The sequence below is a fragment of the Erithacus rubecula genome (assembly GCF_903797595.1).
Source record: "Erithacus rubecula genome assembly, chromosome: 21".
NCBI classification, from domain to species: domain Eukaryota; kingdom Metazoa; phylum Chordata; class Aves; order Passeriformes; family Muscicapidae; genus Erithacus; species Erithacus rubecula.
In genome coordinates, this window is record NC_136673.1 from 10,595,224 (window position 1) to 10,618,724 (window position 23,501).

The following is a 23,501-nucleotide window of genomic DNA, read 5'->3' on the forward strand; positions in this document are numbered from 1 at the left end:
AGACCATGGCCAGGTGCTGCTGCTTGGCAAGAAAATGCCTTTTCCCTGCTCCTGCTTCCAGGCAAGGAGGGAACCTCCTCCCACAGGGGCTTCACCTCTCCAGGGAGGAACTGGTGGATGCTGGGGCAGGTGGGGACAGATCCTTCAGGACCACCCCTCAGCACAAGTCTGTATCTGGCCCAGGTGCTCCCAAATGCTGGGGTCCAGCTGCAGCCAGCCACAGGCCAGTGCTGCTCCATTTGGCTCTTGGATTTTTATAGCAGGGCTTCCGAGTGATGAAAGCCCAATTATTCATCCTGTAATAGCTCACTCTTACTTGGACTTAGGACTTTCACAGGCCTTAGGGAACATATTCCTTGATACAGCCACAATTTTCCCTGCATGAGGGCAGAAGTGCTGCAAATAGTTTGAAGCCCAGACAGTTTTGCCATGTGATGCCTTTTTCCCAGTGGGATGCTCTGAGCAGCTCAGGTGCATGGAACAGACTCTGGGGCAGAGAGGGAAGCAGGGCTGTGGGTCACTATGGGGCACAGACAAGTCCTTGCTGGACGCAGTGACAGATTGTGGCTCTCAAGTGACCCAGGGGAATGAGCTGTGTCACAGGCTCTTCTTTGGCCAAGGAAACTCTTGCTTAGTCAGTGCAGTAAAACCATCTGGCACAGGGCCCCAGAGCTCCGTGAGTGCTCTGCCAAATGAAATCTGGTCTCTGGGAAAGGCAAAGATGTAGCACATTCTGTCGGGTTGGGAGGCGCCAAACAGAGGAGGTGAATTTAATTGTAAAATCCCCCTTTACCATCTAAAATGTGCTGCAAAAGATGAAAACAGTGAATCCTGCTACTCTTGGGTCTGTGGTGCTGACCAAGTATGGTGGATCCTCCACTCCCATGCTGGGTGGGCACCCTCCCTGACCAGCTGCCAGTGCTGGGCCTGTGGTCACAGGTGCAGGATAAGTCCCATATGGCCCCAGGTGTGGCTGGAGGAGTAATTGGAGTGTCCCTGTACTGGGTGGTAGGATGGCATCAGGCAGCTCGGGCACCCACCTTGCCCCTGCCAGCTTGAGCAATGACTTGAGATTTCTTTCCCTTCTCAGCCCTCAACTCCACCCCAAGCCTGGGAGACAGGCAGACAGGAGGCAGAGCTGCAGACTGTGGTGTGGGGAAGGCTGGGGGGCAGCTCCAGGCTGGGGTGGCATCAGGATAGTCCCTCCTCTACAGCCACCACACTGGGGCAGGTGAGGGAAGGGCTGGTGGGACCTGCTCCCCTTAGCCAGGAGTTCTCATGGGCGGCAGGAAGAGCCCCCTGCATGCCCAAAGCCTGCGGCTGGAGGCTTCCCTGATCTACAGTATTTGGCTTTGCTGTGAGCATGACACTTGTCTGGTTGCCATGTGGGAAAGGTGTGACATAGGTCCTTGTCCCAGGAGAGTTCTTCAACCATGAATCCTCACTGCCTTGTACCCGATTCAATTTGTGGGGCCAAGGCACCCGCATTGTCTTAGGCTGCTCTGAACATTTCTGTGTGGAAGGGGATGGGTTCCTGAGGGGTTGCACCCCTGGATCCAGGGGATCCTCTCTCCTCTTAGGCAACCCCATGCTCTCTCTTCTCCAGGGTGCAACAGAATAACAGGAGCATCCTCATGTGCCCGAGTGGGGCAGGGATGGGGCCCTGGCTGCAGTGGTGACACTAGCCAGAAACACTCCCCAGGCTCAGGTGGGTTGTGCTCTGCCAGCTTTCCCTCTTCAGCAGAATTTCACTTGCTCGTATGGAAAAGCATGGCAGGGCTGGGACTCGGTGACATTGTTGTGTCTGCTGGTTTGCAGAGCTCTGCTGTGCCTGCTGACAGGGGCGCTGTGCCCACCGTGACCCAGGAAAGAGCTGGGGCCATTCAGAGCCGGAGACCATTGCTGCAGCCCAGCACAGGGCACAGGGGCTGGCAGGGCCCTCTTCACAGCGCCACGGGGAGCTGTGAGCAGCTGGAGCTGCCTCTTACTTGAGCTCATTCTCCCTCCTCCACCCTGGGAACATCTTAAGATCATGGCCCGACTGCTGCAGCCCAGGTTGCACAATCCAGAGTCCTTTGTCCTTTGCTTATCTGCCTTATCGAGGAGGAAAAGATAACCAGGTATCTTCAGTGCTCTGCAATCAGCACATTTCTCAGGCTCCTAGCTCCTCTTATCAGGCTGATCTCTCACCATGGCCGAGGTTTCCCATGCACCTTTGTACTCCAAGATTGTTCCCAGGTCTGCATCCAGCCTTGAGCAAAGACTCCACAAAGCTGTGAGCTTTCTCCCAAACCCCCCAGCTCTGGCTGTGACCGAGCCCCCCACACCGCTGCGATGGCTCTGGCTGTGGCGGCTGCAGGGCTTGGGGCTGGCACAGGGCTCAGGGCTGGCACAGGGCTCAGGGCTGGCACAAGACTGCATCTCCAGAAGCAGCAGGAGCTGCCAGGTGCTTGCCTGAGCCAGCTGGGACAGGCACCCGGCTCCTCGCCCCAAGGCCTTGGTATGGGCAGGGGTGGCACAGAGGGACCTGGGCTAGAAACAGGACCCGTGGGGCAGGATTTTGGGCAGAAGTACCTGGCTTCCTGGGAAATTGTTTGCTACCACCGTGACACTGAAACCCTGGGGGTGTTCAGGGCTCACACATTGGGAGCAGGTTGTTCCCAGCCAAATCAGGGCGGTGTAGGCTGGGAAAGGGAAATGGGCTCAGGTTCAAAGGTTTTCCCCGAATGTGCTCTGTCTCTGCTGTGCCCCCCTGTCCTGATGTGGAAGTCCCAGTGGCTGTCCCAGTAATGCTGACCCAACACTGCAGCATTGCAGCTGACAGAATAGGCTGGAGGGACTACAGGCCACCAGTGTCACCATCACAGTGGCCTTTCAATGTGACCCCCACTAGGAGCCCCTCTATGTGTGGGCATGTGTATGCCCTTGCCCACAGCAGGCAGCCCATGTCTTGTCCTATGTCCATCCCACTGGGCTCAGCCCCATGTCCATGAGCAGGATCTTGCAGGGGGGCACATGGAGCTGCAACAATACTGGGACAAATCACTTTGTCCCCACAGCCTCCCTGTGGCAATAGTTCAGGGGTTTTGTGGGACTATCACAGTAAACCCTGTGGCTGTGGTTTCCAGATGCTACCATGTCCCCCCAGGTGAAGGGACTGTTGGTTCCTTGGACTGCCCAGAGCCTGGTCAGTGCCCAGGGTGTGGGATGAGCCTCTGGTGTGGGTCTGCCCCACTGTCTTGGTGCTGGTGACTGGAGGCTGAATGCAGGGGATCCAATCCAGGCTGGGGAGCTCCTGCTGCACCCACCTTGTAAAGCGTGGGGCCATCCTGCCCTGGGGCATACAGCAGGGGCTTGAGCACAAAGCGGGGTTGCTGCAGAGGTGACAAGTGTGTGCAGAGGTGGGATCCCACCACTGAGAGTATCCCTGCTCAGCTCCAGAAAGAACCTGATGCAAAAATAAGCAGAGTGGGGGTGCTGTAGCATTCCCTCTCCCCTGGTTTCCTGGCAATGATACATCATGGTGGGAACAGCAGCAGTTTTTGCTTGTTCCCGTGGGATTAATTCCCACAGGCAAGCAGAGGTGGACAGGAGCTGTCCACCTCTGACAGGAGAGGGGGCAGCACGTGTGAGGCAGGAGGAGATGGTTCTTGTGCTAAGCACTGCCCACTTGGGGACAGTGCAGGGGGATGGCTGTTGCAGTCCATGGAGCTCTGCGGCACTCACGTGGGGGTGCTCAGCCTTGGGGGGCTGGGGGCTGCAGGGCTCAGCGTCTCACCCAGGATCTGTTATCCGCAGGGTGACCCAGCCAAGAGGGGGAGAGGTGAATGAGAGGCGAAGGGGTTTTTATTTTCAAGATGTTTTATAATGGGATTATTAGTTCCCAGGAAGTGTTTCAAATCGATTCGGTAAGGAATCGCTTTCCTTTCTCCTCCGTGGGGATGCAGTGGCAATCCAGCCTTTGGTGTGAACCTTGCAGAGCTCTGGAAGCCACCGATCTGACAAGCTCCCAGCACCCTGGAAGGACACGCTGGGCTCCCCACAGCCCCATGCACCCTACACATGCCTTTTGCTCCATGTCTGGTGTAACTCTGGGGTGTGCAGCATCCAGGCAAGATGGGCTGCATTCCCAAGGGAGCCGTGACTCCACTGGGGAGGCCTCTGCCTGTCTGAAAGGAGAGAAAAAAAACCCGTCTTCAAACTGCCCCCTTTCCCCAGGAAACCCCTGTTTTTCTAGGGGATCCAGCCTTTCCCAGCTCAGTTTTCCCACATGCCCGGCTGGCATCCTGTGCCTGACGCCTGGTGGCCCTTTCACCCTGTCGGTGAGGGGAGCACAGGCATCTTCAAAAGCCCTGGGAAGAATTTGGTGAGAGGGGGAGAAGGGATTTTACAAGCTCTCATTCAGAAATGGTCACTTTGAAGTGATGTAGCATTTTCAACCCTTTGAAGAGCCACAATTAGGAGGGGGCTGGTGCAAGCAAAGGCAAAACTACGGGGTGACCATCACGGCCTTTCTCTTCTCAGGCTTTTAAGGGATGAACTTTCCCTCCCTGTCTGCCTTTTTCCCATGAGCCCGGGGGGAGGGGGATGGGATTTGGGTGTTTGGGGGAGCTGGAGGTTTCCCATACCCGTGCAGGGAAGGAGGGGTCTGCCATTGGCTTTGCCCACCAGCAGCAGGACAGAGGAGGGAGCAGGTTGCAAGAGAGGAAAATTACTCGGTGTCCCTGCAGGCACACAGAATGTCAGTGTCCCATCAGTGTCCTGGTGCCATGATCCCGCCAGGGAAATTTTAGGCTCCATAATGGGGAAAGTTGTTGGCCATGGGTGCTGGGTGCTGTCAGTGTCATTTCCATTGCATTGGATCTAAAAGTCCCATCCAAGGTCGATGTCAATCTCTTCAGGGTCTGGTGCTTGAGAGCAGGGAGGATAGGAGAAGAAAGGGTGCTCAGGCTGAGGCCACCCCATGCTGCCAAACAGGAGTAGCACAGTTCAGAGGGAGGTGGGAACAGGGTGAGGACAGTGCCCCTGTTCCTGCCATGAGGATCTGCCACCCGCTGGCAGGCTTTATCCTGGAGGAGCCCCTGGAAAATGGACAACTCCTCCACATCCCTGCTCTGGGCAGCTCAGGAATCTCCCAAGAGCAGCCTGGGTATTTGACCACTTGCCAGAAATTGGAGAAAATGGAAATTGAGGCCATTGTTCTCCATTTAAGGATAGATGCCAGTGACCAAAACAGATGCAGAGGTTGAAGGAAAGGCCCACCTGTGAGTGGTGTCATGAGGCACTTGCCCAGGGCACAGCCCTGATGAAGCCAACTGTTGACCAGTGTCTCAGACGGGGCTTGGGATTGCTTCCCCTTGTGCAAGTTACAAACTAGTGCTGCTGCTGGGCAATGTGATGGTGAAGAGCTGGCCTGCAAATCCCCCCTGAGAACATCTCCAGTGACAGCCATGATATTGCATGTGGCTATTGGTGTGCTGGGAACTGGGGGTGACCATGCCGTACCAGCTCAGGCTGGTCATCTTCCCTGGGAAGGTATGGAAGGTCTTGGAGGGGTCTGGGGAACCCCCCTTGAACCAGGGGCTGATCCCTCCACACCTCCCCCGGCTGTGGCTCTTTCTGCTCATGTGATGGGCAGGCCCAGACCCGCTGCACGGCTGGGAACTGACTCTGCCAGGACAGGGCACCTCTGCCAGGATGGTCTGGCCATCTCAGGGCTGTTCCCAGCCGTGCGCTCCCCCACGATAATCCCCAGCATGTCCCACCTCCTGACGGCTCTGGGATAGAGGGAAGGGGAAGCTGAGAATGCTGGTGTCCCTCTCGATCTCAGCTGGCTCCTGACAGGGTGATCCTGAAAAGGGTCGGATGAACATCCCAGAAGTGCCGCTGGAGCAATGCAGGATGCCTTTTGTTGTCTTAATTGGTGCCTGAGCAGGACAGACCCCCTGCCAAAACTGAGTCATCCCGCAGCAATAACTGCAGCCGGTTCCCGGCTGCCAGGCTCCCTGATGGATGGGAGGCAGCTCAGCCCTCGGTTTCCGCTGCCCGGATCCGGAGCCTGCGGGCGGAAGAGCGCTCACCGGGTGCGAGACTGCGGGACCGGGGCACCCGATGTGCGACGGCAGCGATCCCCGCTCCCGGGCGACGGGGCTGGGACTCGCGGGGACAGCTCAGGGGACATGGCCCCCCGTCACTGTGCCCCTTGCCCAGGGTACGTGGCGGCAGGTCGGGGGGGGGTCACATACTGGGATGGGTTCACACACAGCCCAAAGCCCCGTATCCGCGGAGAGTCGTGGGTGCCATTTGCAGCTGATGACATTGGCAGGTTAATTAAAGCAGCAGCAAAGGCTTCCCTGCTGTTTGTTTGCCCCATAACGCAGCCGGGGGTGGGGGCACAGCCCCACTCCGAGAGCAGCCCGGCCTGACCTGTGACAGGGAGGCAAAACTACTGCACCCAAAGCAGCAGCAGCATTGGTGCCACTACCCAGACTGGAACTGACCCCAAGACACGGCAGAGGAACTGCAGGAGGTGCCATGTGGCTGCAGGGGAACAAGTAACTGTACGGGTGCCACGCTTAGGGCAGGCAGCTGCTGGATGCTGGTGACCAACCAGCCTCTCCCACATTCAGGGGATGCTCCTCCCTGGGATGCAGGGCACAGCCTGGACCCTTGCAGGGATGACAGGCCCCTCACAAGGGTCACTCACCTGGTTGAGCACAGATTCTGCTCATCACAGTAGTGACTGATGGTTTATTTGCTGTCTCCTCTCTCCACAGGCTGCCCAGGGAGCCAGAGCTGCGATGTCACCGTGCCAGTCTATGACACAGCCCAGCCTGGCTGGGACCCACAAGGCGAGAAGGCAGAGGGGATGGAGCAGTGCAGGGCAGCCACAGTGTTAGCAGGGGACACGGTCCTGCAGGTCGCTGCCATCCCCCCCAGGGTGCTGGACAGAGCCGAGCTCACCCACTTCTACTGCTGCACCCACTGTGGGAAAGTGTTTTGGGAAGGGTCCCATTTTGGACGCGTTGTCTCCCAGTTTCAGGATGTGCTTGTGACCTCTGGGGACACACAGAGTGTCTATGAGCTGAGCTGACCTGAGCTGAGGGGAAGCACATGGGCTCCACAGGGGAATGGGGACTGCCTGGGGAACCTCAGCAGATTTTGGGCCTTGAGTTTCCAGAGAGAGGCTGGAAGTGGGGAGAGAGGAGCTCTCATTTTGGGATCCACCACGGAGAGCACTGTCACAGATGCACCGGTGGTTTGCAGCAGCCCAAAAGTACATGGCCTCCATGAGATAATTAAAACAGAGGTGGCTGAAGAATGGAGCCTTTGTTTTATTTCTGCCCCTCTCCAACCTACTCGTGGCGAGATGCTGACAGAGCTCTGCTGACCAAACCCCCACTCCATCAGTGCTGACCCCAGCACACGCACTCACCCCAGTGCCCCTCTGCCACTCACTCACGGGGGAGCAGGAGCTGCATCCCCAACAGCAGCACAGGGCAGAGAGTATCCTGAGCACTCCCAGTCTGTGGCCCATGTGTCACACCTCAACCCATCCCCAGCATCCTCTTCACCCTGACCCTGCGCCCCCAGCACTCCTTGGAAGCAGCTCGTGGGTGCAGACATGGAGGTCTGGGGAGGCTGAGCATTGCTGGGCTCATGGAAATCTCTCAGAGCACCACAATGCCCACTGGCACCTGCATCCCCTGTGCTGGGGCCTGAGATGCCCAGGCAGGGCCTGGCTGCTCCTGGGGGGCTCCCACTGGTGCCAAAGCTGCCAGCTTCCTCCTTCCCTGGGGAGGTGCCTCAGGACAGCCCTGTGCAGGGTGCACAGGAGAAGTAGTGATGTGTGTGGGCCCACCAGTACCAAGAACTGGCATCACTGGTGAGACTGTCCAGCGTCTAGAGGAGATTGCATGTGCCTTGGAGATCCTAGGCTGGGTCCTGCAGCTCTAGGGGGCTGCTGTCCAGAGCCTTCTGATTCATGGCCAGGCTCACACCATTCCATCCTGAACAGAGGAGCATCTGCAAAATTCCTCCTCAAACCTGGTAGCTGCCAGGCCCTGCTGTTATTGTTGAGAGGGCCTGAGGAGCTCTTGGCTGAGGTGTGACATTTATGGGTCAGCAATGCACCTGCCCGGGCAGTTCATCCTACAGACTCGTTTTCCCGCTTCCAAAGCTCCTGGCCACACAGTTCCAGGGGCTCCTTCCTCCCAGGGACATCTCACCCTCTGGATCAATGCTTCAATTAAGAAAAAAAAAATCCATTTTAAATTTTCTTCTTTTACATAAAAGGCAACCATCCCCACACTGTAAGCACTGGGCACTGAGCAGCCCAAGCACTCAGGCTCCACACAGGCTCATCCTCGTGTCAGCATCCTGCTTCTTCAGGGCTTGTTCTGGGAGGACAGACACTGGGGATGAGGCAAAGCAGGAAGGATGCAGAGCCTCCAACTGCCAGCCCTCACTCAGTGTGTTGCTTCATCACGCCATGAAATAAACCTCTCCAAAATGGGATGAACATTTCCAGACCCTCTTTAGGGGAAGCTGATGAGCCACATGCACATGTGACCACATGTGGGCATTTCTGGCCTTTGCTAGCTGGGTTTTTCACATTCATCTGCCACTGCTTCCAGTGTGGAGAGGAGCTCACAGGAGATGGGGACACATGGCTCTGTCCCTCCCCTAGGGACAGCTGCCAAGGAGGTGCCTTCCTTCTGATCCCCGGGGACAGTAGGGTCACCTCGTGGCCAACTCCAGGACTTTATCTTGCTTGAGAGCTCCCCCAGTTTAGGGGAGAGCTCTTGTGCTTACAGTCAGGGCTGTGCTAGGGCAGAATCCCATGGCTAGGACTTGTTTAGGACACCAATCCAGGGCAGAGTTCAGCAAGTGGTGTGTACCTGTGAACTTGGCATGAAACAGCTCCTACAGAATTCCATTCAGCTCCTGGGGACAGGGGCTGTGGCTAGCACCCAGCACAGCACCCATTCCTTCCTGCTGCCCACAGGAGGTGGTGCTGTGGTGGGAAGTGTGCAGCTAGGTCACCTCCAGTCATAGAGACGGTCAACAGCAAATTCCACATCAGATCAGCCTTGAGGAGCATCCAGGAGGTAATAAATTGTCCTTTTTGAATAGTGGATACATATCAAAGGGAATTAAAGCAGCTTTCTAATTAGCTTACAATATTGTTTCCTTATCTGGCTGCTTGAAAAAAAATAATTACAAAATCCTATTGTCTGTGTCATACTAATGTTTAACGTTTATTAGGGCAGTAATGAGCCCTCCTTGGTTTTATGGAGTTGTTTGATCCTGTGTGGGAAGGGCAGCCCTGGCAGTGTTCTGGCAGGGATGAGCACCCTGGGTGGGCTGCCCACTCCAGAGCCCATGGATCCCCTGGTTGCTTCACCTGTGCTCAGCACCTGCCTTTGCATGACAGGATGTGATCATGAGGGGACCTTGGGATAAAGCAGCACTGCGGAAGGGTTTTATTGCTCTTTATCATGAATGAGATCTGGCTGAGCAGCATCCATCCCTCAGCCCTGGGAAACCACATGCTGCATCGGATGTTGGGCGGTTCCTCTCCTCTCCTTGTGTACTCCTGCACATCCTTCAGAGTTTGAAAGGGACAAGGTGTTTGACGCTCAGGCCAGCTTTAGTTTACAAATGGATATATCAACATTGTTCCCCATCAGGCAGGAATGCACTTCCCTCCCTTCTCCCCCACCTTATCCCCATCCCTGAACAAACTTCCTTCCTCCTGTAATCTGCAGCGGAAACCTCACCACATATTTGACCGGCTCACAGAAATCAGCTCAATGTTCCCTGACGTGACTTTGTTCCTTGAACTAGGGCTGGTTGGTCCCTAAAGCACCAGTGAGGCATGGGAGGAGAAGGACAGGGGCTGTACCACTGCCCACCCTCATCCTGGAGCCACTCTTCCAGCTGGATGCTGCAATTGAACTCCCAGTTGCTTGGCTGCCATTTTCAAACAAACCAATATGGGTTTGGACACAGATCCAGCCTGAGCTGGCTGTGAGCTCTGGCTCTTGTACTGTCCCACACTGCAGGAATGCTGCTCCCACAGGGCAGGGTCACTGCTCACAGTGACGGGAGAGGAGAGAGGTGTTTGTCAAGGAGGGACATTTGCATCAGTCAGGGAATGTTTGCTCACTGGGGAGTAGCCTGGGACCAGACCCTTCCCATCAACCTGCCAATATATGGGCATGACCCTTAAGCAAATGAGCTTCTGTCACTCACCAGGCATGTGTCCCATGGGGGCTATGGCTGTGTCACCCCTGAGCCTGGGGTCCCCATGAAACATTCGGCAGGTACAGAGGCCACTCCTGGTGAGCTGTAAGGAGTCTTCTGAGGGAGCTCTGCAGTGGAAGCAGGAGGATAACATATACCCATCCCACAGCCACCACAAAGGAGTGGCCATGGAGTGCAACCAAATGGATTGCTCAGATGGCTGCCCCATCCCTGGAAGTGTCCAAAGCCAGGCTGGATGGGGCTTGGAGTAAGCTAGGATAGTGCCAGGTGTCCCTGTCTATGGCAGGGGGTTTAACAGGATGAGTTTTAAAGATCCCTTCCAACCCAAACCAGTCTGTGATTCTGTGATAAATGGCCCCAAGAACCATGTGTCTCGGAGATGGCAATTTGCTTGTACCGAAACCCTGCACTGACACTGGATTCAATCCTGGACAAAATAATTGTGGCCCAAAGGTGGGGATGTTGGCCCAGGGTACATAAAACCAAGGTCTGTGTCTCCAACCAAGTGTATCAGCACCTGCAAAGTGAAGATATGGTCCCTCCATGTGCCAGTTTTCCAGGACCAGAAGCCTACAAGCAGCTGCCAGCACACCAGGTGGTCAGTTTAGCAGAATAGAGGCTGGAACCATGGCAGTTTGGAGAATCTGTGCTCAATGGCCATAGGGACATCAGTCAAGGGGATGTCTCAGCATGGCCTGGCAGCACCAAGATACTTGTGCAGCCAGAGATCCCTGCCTGTGGCACCAGGCAGAAATTCTCCAGCTCCAAGTGTGTCCTAGCTGGTGGCCTTCTGCTCCAGAAGCATTTTTGTGCTGTCAGACACAGGCTACCTCAGAAGAGCTGCAGCATTTCCAGCAGGATAAGGACTGACATGATGAAGCACTGGAGTGGTTAAAGGCCAAGCTGCAATTAGATAAGCCAAACTGTACAGCCCAGCACCACATCCTCCAGCCAGGGACACCCCTGCCTGCATGCTCCCCAGAGGACAATGACTACGTGTAGTGTTATGATCCTGCTTGAGACTCACTCAGGTTTTAAATCCTGTTTATCACAGGCTGGGAGGGAGGGACCATGCAGAGCACCATCTAGGATGACATCCGTGGGAAGTGGCAGTCTTCAAACGATATTCCTGCAGAAGCCCCTGTGGTGTGGGAGCCCCAGGAGGATGCTCTTGTCCACAGAACTTCCCAAACTACTCATGAGAGCTTTTCTTGTGGTGCTGTGCTCCCTGCAGAAGACACAGGGCACCCACACACGTCCTCACCGCAAGAGCATGGGGTTTCCCTTGCAAACCCCCAGCTCTGCCTTCAGGAGCTCTGCCTGCAGGGCTGGCAGGGGCCAGGCCCGCCTAGGCACAGTGTGGGTGCCACCCAAGGCTCCGTGTGTGATGTGTCCATGGGGAAAGCATGAGGCCAATCCCACGGCCAAGCCCCTGCTTGTGCACCCCTCAGACCACACGGAGCACGGGTGTCCCCTGAGACCCCCCCTTGAGCTCTTCCCCACCAGGGACAGTGATCCCATTTCTTGCCCCCAAAGGTGAATCCGCACAAGGGAGACTGTTCCCACGCAGCAGCCACAGCCCCGGGTGGGCTCCCTGCATCCCCACACCCACATCTCCGCGGTGGTGCAGGCGACACCGGCCAAGCCCCGCGTTTCCCCACCGGGGCTCCGGCAGCCGCTTTGCCAAAATGTCGGGAGGCGAAGCGCCGGCGTGGCCAGCGGCGGAGGAAACCTCCGCGCTTCCTCCGGCTCCGAGGAGCCGAGCGGGCAGGGCGCTCTCCCTCGCACGCCTTTTGCTGAGGCTCTGTGCTGGGAAGAAAAGCTCCCGTCTTTCCCACGCTCTCCGACACATTTTAATGAATTAAGTAGGGGCACGCCCCCTCGCCGCCTGCCCCGGATCCGTCCCCCTGGCTCTCCGGCTCTCTGCAAGGAGGCCTCGGGGGGTGGCTGGACTCTCGATGCCGCGTCCGCCTGGCCGGGAGGATGGGCATGACCCGCTGGGATTTTTTTGGTAAAGGGCTGCGAGGCGCCCAGCCTAGCGCGCCCAGCCCCGGGGCAGCTCTGAGCTCCGCCGGCGATGTCGGTGGCAGCCGGCCTTTCTCCCTCCCGCAGGCTCTCAAGGGCACGGGGAAATTTGGCCGTCACGTCTCCTGAGGAGGGGAAATTTGTTCCGCGCCTCTCGGCGTGACCGTTCGCTTAAGGCATCGCAGCTTCGGGGCCCTTCCCCGCCTCCCGCCACGTCCTCGCCTCGCCTCAGAAGAGAGCGGGTAAATCACTGGGTGGGACTACTGGTTTTGCAGAGCCCCATGAAGTGAGGACAGGGGCCTCCGAGCGCCGGCCGCGGCCCCTGGCAGCCCCTTGGCGGCCGGCGGGCAGCAGAGCCGTGCGGGGAGCCTAGCCCGGCTCCTCTCCAGTTACAGAGCTGGGTACAAACTGGAGTTGAAATGCAGCTTTTCAAATTTGTCTTTTTATTTTCCTTCCCCCCCCCCCCCCCCCCCCCCCCCCCCCATCCCCCTCTTTCTCGCTCTTTTTCCCCTCCCTCTCTGGCCCCGCTCCCAGGCCGAGTCCTGCCCCCACCTGCCAGTCCCGAACATTTGCATGGCTGGGTCCCTGCCCGGGCTCTTTTTCTCACCAGTGTCACTGGCAAATGCAGATTTGTTTGCGAGGATGTAACTCTGGCCAAGCCCCAGGCCGGGGAGGTGTGAGCAATTCCCACTCTCCCACGGCTCCCTCACAGGGCTCCACACCTCGCAGAATACGGCCGATAAAGACAAAATCAGCTGTCCCGGGATGTTTAGGAGCAAAAACGAGAGGGCGAGCCAAGAAGACCAGAGCCCCGACACCCAGGCCCTCGCACCCACGTCCGGGTGCCGCACTACCCCCACTGCCTTCCCTTTTCCAGCTTTGCCATGATGGGTTGGGTGGGATCAGTGCCAGGGGACGGTCGCGGGCTGCGGTGGCTCCGGCGCTCCCCGCACGCTGTTTGCACTGCCGGGCTGTGCCGGCCCCCGGGCACAAGCGGAGCTCCCGTGAGTCACCGTGAGTCACGGCACGTCCCGCCGCTCACCGCGGCGAGCCGACACAGGAGACAGGACAGGGATCGCCGCTGGTGATTCCAGCTGACACCATGGCTGGGGTGATGGGGACAGAACCATCGCCTGCTGCCCGGCACAGGGCCCTCAGGGGGACGGGACAGAAGCGGGGGTGACTCCTCTTCACTGTCCTCGGCAAGCCTGACTCCTGCACCGACCCCCAGAGCTTCAAGCCCTGAGCCCATCTGTGTCCGGTGCCAGCGCTGCAGTGGCCCCACGTCCCCCAGCGGCACAGGGACATCCAGGGAGAAGCTGCACAGGCACGGGAGAGCGGGGGGAGGGGGGTCTGCAGCCCCCAGCAGCAGTAACATTCCAATCCCTCCTATTCCATGAGAACGATAGACTACAACACACTCACATTAAAGAGGTGTGATGGGGAGAGCTCTGGCCCGGGGAAGCCAAAAGTCAGAGACCAGACAGGTGAAACTGGGACAGAGATTGGGATGAGAGGAGCATTGGAAAGGCAAGGGTGAGGAAATGGGGATGGGGTGGATGGGGATGGGAATGGGAATGGGAATTGGAGATGGGGATGGAGATGGAGGTGTGCGTGGGCATAGGATGAGGGTAGAGACAAGGACAGGATGGAGATGGGGAGATGGGCATGGAGATGGGGATGGATCTGAAGATGCGAACATATGTGAAGATGGGAGGATGGGAAGATGAAGATGGGAAGGTATGGGTATAGGCATGAGAACACCTAGCTGCAGAAGTTGAGTTAGAAAAGCAGACCGTTTATGAAGGGAAAATGAGGAGCTGCTGCAACAACTCCTTACAGCCTATATCCAGATGGGGAAAGGACCCAGATAAGGCAGGCCACTCCAGCTGCTGGGAAAAGCCACGGGAACAGGCCATGGGGCAAGTCACACTCGGAGCTCAAGGCCACTGTCCTCCAGCTGTGTGACAGACACTCCGTGACGGCACTTTCTATCGGCTGGGGCTGAATTTAGCAGTTGGCCGATTTGTCCCTTTCCCTCCCCAAAAGGACACACCAGCAGTGCAAGGTGACAGCAGCTTGCCACCCAGCTGCCCCGGCGCGGCTGCTGTCACCTCGGTTTATGACACACTCCTTCCTCTCTTCCCGCACCTCCCGCCCTCTCCGGCTGACCAAATGCCGGGAGGCGGTGGGAGCTGGCCCGGGAGCGCCGCTTCCCACCTGGACCCGCCGTTTGCTCCCCGGGGACCAAACGGGAACAGGAGGGGTTAGAGGGGGGTGAGTGGGGGAGGAAGAGAGCCCCGCCGGAGGTTCCCCCAGAATCGTTTCTGGTTGATGCGCTGTTTTCGGCATTTTTTTCCCCCACATTTCCGCCTTCCTGCGGTGTCCACAGCTCCCAGCAAATGGGAACGTGGTCATGGGCTGGGCAGCGGGTCCGACCCCGAATAAAGTCCCGGGCAGCCGAATTGAGCCACTCCAGGACTGGTAGGTCATAGTAGAGGCTGCATCTTTTCCTCTTTAAATCAATCTCATCCCTGGATCCCTGAAACCCAGTGCATACCCCCCAGGGAGCCCGCAGAGGGGATGGACCCCGCGAGCTGAGCCCCGTTCTGCTCTGTGACTCATGGGGACACAAACCCGCAGCGACACGGTGTCACCCCAAACCGGAGGTAACCGCAGCCCCTTGGTGACCGCCATTCTTGCGGGTGCTGGCTGGGGGTGCCGAGCCGAGCCGGACGGAGCCGAGCGGACCCGCGAGCGCAGCCCCGAGCGGGGCCGAGCGAAGCCGAGGCGGGAGCGCCCCCCATCGCATCCTCCCTCCTTCCTTCCCTCGCAGCGCGCGCGGCGCCCGCGCCCGTCCCGCTCATCCCGCGAGGGGGGCGTGTCCCCCGCTCTGCCACGCCCCTCGCGCCCATTCGGGCCAATAGACGCGCGGCCCGCGGCCCCGCCCCCGCGGCGCGTCGCGGCCGTGCCATTGTTATGCAAATAAAAGGGCGGGTAAAAGGCGCGCGCGGGCCGGGGTGCTGCAGAGGCGCGGGGCGCGGGTAGTGGAGCAGCGAGCGCAGGAGCGGCGGGGCCGGGGCGCGGCGGGGCCGGGGCGCGGCGGCGGCAGCGGCGGCACCCCAGCCTAGCCCCGGCAGCGGCCGCAGCACCGCCCGCCCGCCGCCGCATGCCCGGGCGGGCGCCGCCGTCGCCGTCCATGCGGGGCGGCGGGGCCGAGGCGGCGGCATGAGCCAGAGCGAGGTGTCGCCGTGCGCGGCGCCGCCGCCGCCCCCCAGCCAGCGGGTGTTCCAGGAGGCGGTGCGGCGCGGCAACACCAAGGAGCTGCAGTCGCTGCTGCAGAACATGACGAACTGCGAGTTCAACGTCAACTCCTTCGGGCCCGAGGGGCAGACGGCTCTACACCAATCCGTCATCGACGGTAACCTCGAGCTCGTCAAGCTCCTGGTCAAGTTCGGCGCCGACATCCGTCTGGCCAACCGCGACGGCTGGAGCGCCCTGCACATCGCCGCCTTCGGAGGCCACCAGGACATCGTCCTCTACCTGATCACCAAGGCCAAATACTCCGCCGGTGCACGGTGATGCCGGGACTGCCCAGCCGCTCCGCTCGCCCGGTGTTGCCGGGACCGCTCGCGCGGTGATGCCGGGTCCCCCCCACCCCGCGCTCCCCCGGCGATGCCGGCTCCCGCTCCCCCGGTGATTCCGGGAGCCTTCCTCTCTCCCCCGGCCGCCAGAGCTGCTCCCGCCCCCGACCGGGGGGGATTTGGCGAAGATTTGGGGCCCCACGCAGAACACGCCACCGCTTCTACATTTTTAAGTTTTTTGGTTGTTTGGTTGGTTTTTTTTAAATTTTCCAAGGGTCGTTTCCTACTGTAACATGGGTTTTTTCCTCCATCTACCTCGGCTGCACTCACAGTATTCACGGTTTCAGTTTGACATCTGGCCAGATGCTTTAACACCCCCCGTTCCGTCTCTGCTAATATTTAATCCCCCTCCCCGCCCCCCTCGCTCTCGACCCTCCCATTTAAAGTGCTCTGGCTCAGAAACGAATTCATTTCAACGCCCCGCAAAAGCCACCCCTCAGACCCCCCACTGGTGCTGGGGTCCCCCCTCTGGTGCCAGCCCCGGCCCCGGGCGCGATGCTCCGTGGGCTGGGGCTCCCGGCTGGCCGCGGCCTTCCTGGCGAGGAAGAGCAGGAAAGTCTTCTTCCTCTCCAAGGTTCTCCCAGTGTTTTCCCACCGCTGACTTCTTTTGTCGAGGCGACTCCGTTGGAATATGACAGACGTGGTTTTCTCACCCCGGTTACTCTTGAGTTTGGTTGATTTTGCATTGGGTTTTCTGCTTTGGTTCTTCCCTGGGTGTCTGAAGAAAATCTGTGTCCTCACCCGCTCCACGAATCTGTTTAGCACACGTGAGATCCCGGGAAAAGACATTGAGTCCTTGTGGTTATGTTTGTAAAGGGGGATTAGCAAATCCTGGACTGTTTTTTTTTCTTTAAAAAAAAAAGTGAAATAAACTCTAGAGGCAGAGGATTTGCTTTTGCACAGAAAAGGGGCGTGAGCGCTCTCTGCTGCCTACAGAGATGCTGGAAAACTACTGAAAAGAGTTTGGGAACTTTTATTTTTTTCTTTTGGTGAAACTTGGATAACACTTCTCAATGCAGAACGATTCACTTGATGTACGTACACTCACCCGCCTTTTATAGGAGATATATATTTTGCCGTATGTATCCTTATAAAGGAAAGGGAGGAAGCAGAGCGAGCCACCTGAAGGTGCATTTTGAAGTGACTGCACGTATAATCGCAAATGCTGCTTTTTTATTGCTATGGCACAAGAACATCCTTTTGGAAAATGCAGAAAAGTTCAGAAGTCTCCTTTCTCCCTCTGGTCTTTCAGCCCTCTTCTCCCCATCTGCACTAAAGCCATCCACATCACTGCCATCTCCCTGCTCTTTCCTCTCTTGCTCCCTGCATCCAAACCATTCTGATTAAAAGAGAGAAAAGAAAATAGTTACCTGCTGGTTTATTGGGGTTGTGTCTTACCTATTTATCATGTCTGTATATATTTGTGGGTGAAGATTGTGAGCCTGGTTTTGTTTGAAGCTGGTGGTGAGTGTTTCAAAAATGTGGTTTGGGATATATGCTTTTTTTTGTTGTACTTTTTTTCTTTTGCTAGTCTTAAAACAAAACAAGAAAACAACCCCTAGAATCTGCCCTGATTATTTCCCATTGCACTGAATATTCTGCTGTCTCTGATGGTTTCACTTGCAGTTGTTTGTGTTTTGCTGGGTTTTTTCGTTTTGCTCTTTGTCCATTTCAACAATTTGAGATGATTTCAAAAGCTCCAGATTTAAAGAAGGGAAAGAAAAAAAAGCCCTGTCAAAAGTGTCTACTGTTATTGCTGTAATTTGCAAGTAACTGCTTGGCTGAAGTCTTTCTGTGAGCATGGAAGGGGGTGTCCAGCACTTCCACTGGTGCTTCTGTGCGATAGTTACGGGGTGGGAACAAGACCTTTCCTAGTGAGGTTTTATCGTTGTTACCAGATGGTTGCACATTTATTTTTTTTTTTACGTAAATGGATTTGCCACAATGAAATGTCATAACATTTATGACATGATATTAAAAAATGTATTGTAAAGCCGAGTTCTAGATGGATTTTAAAAAAGAAATCTTGGTTATAAACCCAGTCTAAAGGGAGCTCTGTCCAGTGTTGTAAAGACAACATGATGTAACCCATATTTATATTTTTATAAAATACCTATTGAGACTGTGAATCTCCTGTGTGAATTGCTGGGTGAGTTGTTTAAGAAAAGTATTGTTCCTTTCCAGCCTCCTGGAGCTTTAGACACGCTGAGATTTTTGTGAAACTGTACGTCGGGGAAGGGGGTTTGCTCTGAAATTGTGAGTTGATGTATTTTTACATCCCTTTGTATTTTACTGAAAAGCTGCTGCCCTTCCTAGTCCCTAGAGTTTCAATTTTCTATGCAACCCCCACACCCCCGTCTCTCTTGATCCTGAGAAGTAAAAGGGATGCAGATTGATTCAAATTGAAATGAGGGTCCCCCCACCCCCCTTGTTGGCTCATCATGCTGCTGACCCTTCACGCCAAAACGGGGAGTACAAGAAAAAAATAAAAGAGGCAGGTGGGGGAGGCTCTTTTGTGCATGACTGGTTGCCTTCCAGCAGTCATCTTTTTAATTATTATTATTATTTTTGTAAGAAGAATATATTGATAATGTCAGTGAAATAAGCAGACATTGAAGCTGATGCACAGATTGCTCCAGAAAGGAGTTTTTCTGTAGATTTTTCTTTAGATGCGAATACCTTTTTTAATTATGTTAATTAATGTTAAGAATTTTTAGGCTTATATTGAAGCTGTTTGTGGGTCACTATATGATCATTTCTAACTGGATAAAGTCTGTACAGTACAGCATATTCCTGAGTGTATGATATAGATGTGTAGCCCCAGAGTGCGAAATTTATAAATAAATTTTTCATTGATCTTTTTATAAAAAACCCCAAGGCTGTTTTGTTTGTTCTTTTCCACGTGGTTATTGGCAATGCTGGCTGTTTCCTGTGGTGGGGGGTGGCTGGCTGGGACCCCAGGTGTCTCTTCTGGTGTGAAACCTGCAGCTATTCTGGTTTTGGGTGCACCCCTAGAGGGGAATGGCTGGGGTGGATTTGGGAGGAAGTGTGGTTCCTCCCCACAGGTTGGAGGAAGTTGACTGGGCTCAGAGGTGTCCTGGTTTGCCCTGTCTCAGCATTCAGAGGCTGGTAGAGGGGTGATAACTCAGACCAAACCCTGGTGCTAGATGGGCATGTGCTGTTTGAGACACTCCTAAAGAAGCTACTTCTCCCCAGAGAGTGAGGAGAGAGCTCAGCAGCCAGTCCTGGGATGCGGGATTTGGGGCTGCAACCCAAGACCGTGTGGCTGAGCACCCCGCAGCTCCCTGTGAACATTCCCAGCTTTTTGATTCCAGCCTGGGCCCCAGCAAGGGTTTGAGGCCCCTCAGGCTGTGGGGCTGGGGTCAGTGGTGTCTTCAGCTGCCCCAAGGAAGGGGCACAGGGTGAGGGTCAGCATGGGCTCTCCCTCCCCAAAGGCATCTCTGTCCTCTGGGTGGCTCAGAGTGCAGCAGTGCAGGGCTGAGCCCTTCTCTGGAGCCGTTCCCAGCTGCTGCAGGAGGGGGAAGAGCAGAGGCAGCCCCAGCTCTGTGCCTGCACTGCTGGGCCCTGCCTGGCCTGTGAAGGCATGATGCAGGCAAGCCTCCCTCTCTGGCACTACTGGGAGGGTCAGATGAGGCTTTTTGTCTATCAATAATTCTGCCAGCTCTGCAAATGCCTAAGTCCAAGGGAAGTTCATGCTGTGCTCAGTTTAGCTCTGAGTGTGGGTTCCCAGGGATGCAAGTAGTCACGTCCTGCAAATACAGTAGGGGGGAAACCTGGAGAAAATGCTCAGTGTGACCTTTCCTGGTTGGCCAAACTCCACTCTAATGTGCCAAGCCCTGGGCCATCTGCTGCCAGCATGGGCCAGTGCCTGACACTGACACAGCTGGTGTCCCCAGGTGCCCTGCACCAAGTGACCCAGATGGATTTGAGCAGGAGAAAAAAAATGATGCCAAAACTATCAGTCACAACCACTGGTGGTGGTGGGGGTCCTTCACCCCAGGTCCTGCTGCTGACTCCAAATCTGTTGAGGGTGTGGGACAAGTACAGCTCGCCTCTCCAGCCATTGACCAGCAACCTGTGCCATCAAACTTCACAGTGGTTGTGTTCCCCAGGGCACACCTGCAGGTAGAAATATTCCCAACCTCATCCCTTTGCTTGGAATGCTGCAAAACCTCGTCCTGGCGCCTGCATTGGGATTTCACAGAGCTGGCCTCACCTGGCTCACCTCAGCCTTGCAGCTTCTCACCCTTCATCTTGTCCCAGAGCCCCAGAGACCTAGGCTGGGCCAGCCACCACCTCAAAGGACAGGTTTTTCTGGGGAAATGCAGCATTCCTGTGCATGGCTCCTCTCTCCATAGTGGAAGGGGTGGGCTGGGGTCTCCAGCAGCCCCTTATTTGGGCAGCCCCCCAGAGCCAAGCCCTGTAAAGCCCCTCCATGTTCCCAACATGTGATGGCTCTGGCAGTGGAAATGTGCTGTGGACACAGCTGAACCCCAGCCCCAGGGCTGAGCACCCTGGGGAGCAGCTGCCCTGGTGCCAACTCTTCCTAAGGCCCATGGCCACATCACTTTGCAGCTTTCCTCTACAGAAATCCTGTCCAAGAAATCTAGGAACTTCAAAGGCTTTCACCCCGCCTTTTTTTCTTTCCCTTTTTTATTTTTGTTCCAATCACTTAAAAATTTTGGATTGTTTAGTGGTGTAAGCACATTCTTCTGGTATTTTTGCCTGTCCCTGGCTGCATGTCATTGTCCGTCAGCTGCATTACATAGGTGCTGTTGTTCCAAGAGAAACCAAAGCAAGAATTTGAACTTTCAAGTGCTTCCTGACATTGTCTTTTGCTTTTGTTTGTGCTGTTGACTCCAAACCAGATGGATCGGGCTCCCCTCCGGCTAGGGGCGATGGGAAGTCAGCGCAGCCCAGAGAGGTTTGACAGCTTTGTCTTCCCTTCTATTGCCCTTCATCCGTCAAGCCCAGCCATGGCTGAATCAGCCATCGCATATGGATGCGGGGGAGGAGGTGGGATTTTATTTGAATTTCAGAGAGCTTAACACAGTAAGTAATGAATGAGAAAGACAGCGACCAGGCAAGCAAGAGGGGACTGGCTGTAATCAAAACTTAGGACATTTTAAATAGATGCTTTGTTGGGCGTTTGTATGACTATGATAATGCCGCAGCCCGACAGTCCAAAGAGGAGTTACCATTTTTAACAAAAAAAAATCACAATCAACTTCTGTTCAGTGCCGGCGAGGAGTCAGTGGCTCAGGCTACCCAGACAGTCTGGCCTCATTTCCAAACTTGAGAATTTTTGCCTCTTCTCAAGGCATTCTGGGCTCCATCCCTGTGGATGGATGGATGGATGGATGGATGGATGGATGGATGGATGGATGGATAGATAGATGGATGATCAGCAGCAGCAGGGTCCACAGCGCATCATGCAGAATAGGACAGCTCATGGTTTCAGCCTGTTTTTGCTGCTGACCAAAGCTGCTGTAGTATTTGGTGCCAAGACTGGGTGCAGAAGTCCTGTCCCCCATATCCATCCCAGGTCATCCCGTTCCTGCAGCATGGAGTCATTTTCTGTTCTTCTTAGGGTGCACACGAGCTTCATGCACTGCCATGAGGTGAGCATGGTATTTTCAGTGCCATCCCCCATGCCCTGAAATCACTGTCACACGGCAGACCCCCAGGTTTGGAGGACTATATTCTCCCCAGAATGTTCCCAGCACAGTGTAGGCAGCCTCAATTTCTCCTTGATACAGCAAGTGCCCCCAGGAATGATGCTGATCCATTGTGCAGGAAGGAGAAATCTCTTCCCAAAACCTCTGCAGCTGCCCTGTTCCTCTGCCACCACAAGCACCTATCTTAGGGTGCCCAGGGAGAGGTGACTTCAGGGACTCAACCTGAGTGGTACACAGATCTGTAGGTTCAGTTGATTTTTTTATTTTTGTTTAAACAGATTTCCTGAGAAGAAATGGTCAAGCAGGGCAACATCATGGTTTGGCTGGTTTTAGGGAAGACAGTGGATGGGATTTGGATCTGGAAGGGTGGAAGGTGCTTAGCTGGAAGGATAGAGGAATGGCAGGGGCCTGGGGGGATCACTGGGGACAATGGAGGGGTAGAAGAATGCAGGGAGAAGGGTTGGCTGGGAAGGATGGATGAGTAAGAGATGGGTAGAAGAATGGAGAGGCAAAGCTGGACAGCTGGAGAGCCATGATGGGTTTGGGAGTGGTTGGGATAACTATTTTAACTGAAAGGTCCTCATTCAGCCTGACTCCAAGAGTGTTCTGTGGCTGGGAGCAGACCCTGAGGGCAAGCCAAGGAGAGCAGCATCTTCAGCAGCACTGTCAGTTGATGGCAGATCTCAGCCCAGCTGAGCTGGTGGTGTCCTCCTGGCACTTTTTAGGAAGAGGCTCCCCAGAAGGGGAAAATTCCCCTTTATGTTTATTGGGAAAATTCCCCTGCACGTTTATTCCAGTAGGATGGCCATGGCTCTGCTGGCCCCTCCTCACTCTAGCACGAAGGACGTGGACACGAGCACGGAGCAGTGACAGAGTGGGCCCAGTGAGCAGAGCCCAGCACAGCACTGCCTGGAGGGGACACACACAGAGGGGACATTGGGGACCAACATTCGGTGGCTCTGCTGTGATGCATTTAGGGGGCAGCTGAGGCTGAGCCTTCACAGGGAGCCTGAGCAGCACCCTGGGACTGATGGTTTGTGCTCTGAAGCATGGCAGCACAATGAACAGACCCTGGCTTTGAATGTATCTTGCAACCAAGGAAAGCCTTTGCTTGGAAGCAGTGACTCTGCAGCCCCCTTTCACCCCAAGACTGTCATCTCTGTTCTTGTTTTCTCCAGGAGAAAAATCCCTTGTTACCCATATGCAGTTCCCAACAATGTTCTAACACATTAATGCAGTTGTACAAACAGGCTCTGAATGTGTGCAGCCCTCAGGGCTGCCCTGGATTAGACTCTCAAGTCTAAGTGTAGTCACCCCTCCAGCTGGGGCAGGAGCTTGGTGGCAGCTCACTGGACTTCTGATTTCCTTTAATTATGCCTAAACCACTCAGTCACCCAGTGGCTGGAGGGCTTTTCCTGGAGTTACCAGTTGCAGTATGACTGGAGGACTTCCCTGAGTGCCCTATCCCATGCCCAGTCTGCCCCTTGCAGAAGATTGCTGGAATTCCAGCAGCCCACCACCCTCGGGGAGCTGGCCGGTGCTGTGACACTCACTGGGTCTCTTGCTGAAGGCTTCAGAGGTCACAGATGGGGGACCCCAAACCAGCCTCAGGAGCCTGGGGCACTTGGTGGCCCGAGGGAGCTGGGATTTGGCTACAGGAAGGGGCTGGTTCAGCACCCCCTTCCCGCCTGTGTCAGGAGCTGGGGAGCACAGGGCAGCCCTGGCCCCATGCCACAGTGCCAGGATCAGGCCTCGGCACCGGCACAGTGCCCAGACAGGGAGCCTATCCCCAGTGGGTCCTCACATTTGTCCTTGCTCACATTCACAGCTACGGTGACAACTCTGAGCCACCCCCGTCCCATTT

General features: G+C 55.8%; 2 protein-coding genes across 4 annotated transcripts in view; both read left to right on the forward strand.

Annotated features, from left to right (window-relative positions):
• The window catches only part of EXD3 (exonuclease 3'-5' domain containing 3), a 252,914-nt gene extending 244,665 nt beyond the window's left edge, over nt 1–8,249 (forward strand). For 2 of the 3 annotated variants that reach the window (XM_079324083.1, XM_079324084.1), the window contains one exon: nt 6,777–7,538. In XM_079324083.1, the coding sequence (XP_079180209.1) occupies nt 6,777–7,093 (317 nt within the window). In that variant the 3' untranslated portion in view covers nt 7,094–7,538. Of the gene's footprint in view, nt 1–6,776 lie in introns of all 3 variants that reach the window. The other variant, XM_079324085.1, reaches the window with a different exon arrangement.
• Nucleotides 8,250–15,426: 7,177 nt separating this feature from the next.
• NRARP (NOTCH regulated ankyrin repeat protein) lies at nt 15,427–17,493 on the forward strand. Its single transcript, XM_079324213.1, has one exon. The coding sequence runs from the start codon at nt 15,523–15,525 to the stop codon at nt 15,874–15,876; it is 354 nt and encodes a 117-aa protein (XP_079180339.1). The 5' UTR covers nt 15,427–15,522; the 3' UTR covers nt 15,877–17,493.
• Nucleotides 17,494–23,501: the final 6,008 nt, after the last annotated feature.

What these genes read in the sequence shown, in the direction of transcription:
- NRARP (XM_079324213.1), top strand. Translation starts at nt 15,523, where the DNA reads ATGAGCCAGAGCGAGGTGTCGCCGTGCGCGGCGCCGCCGCCGCCCCCC.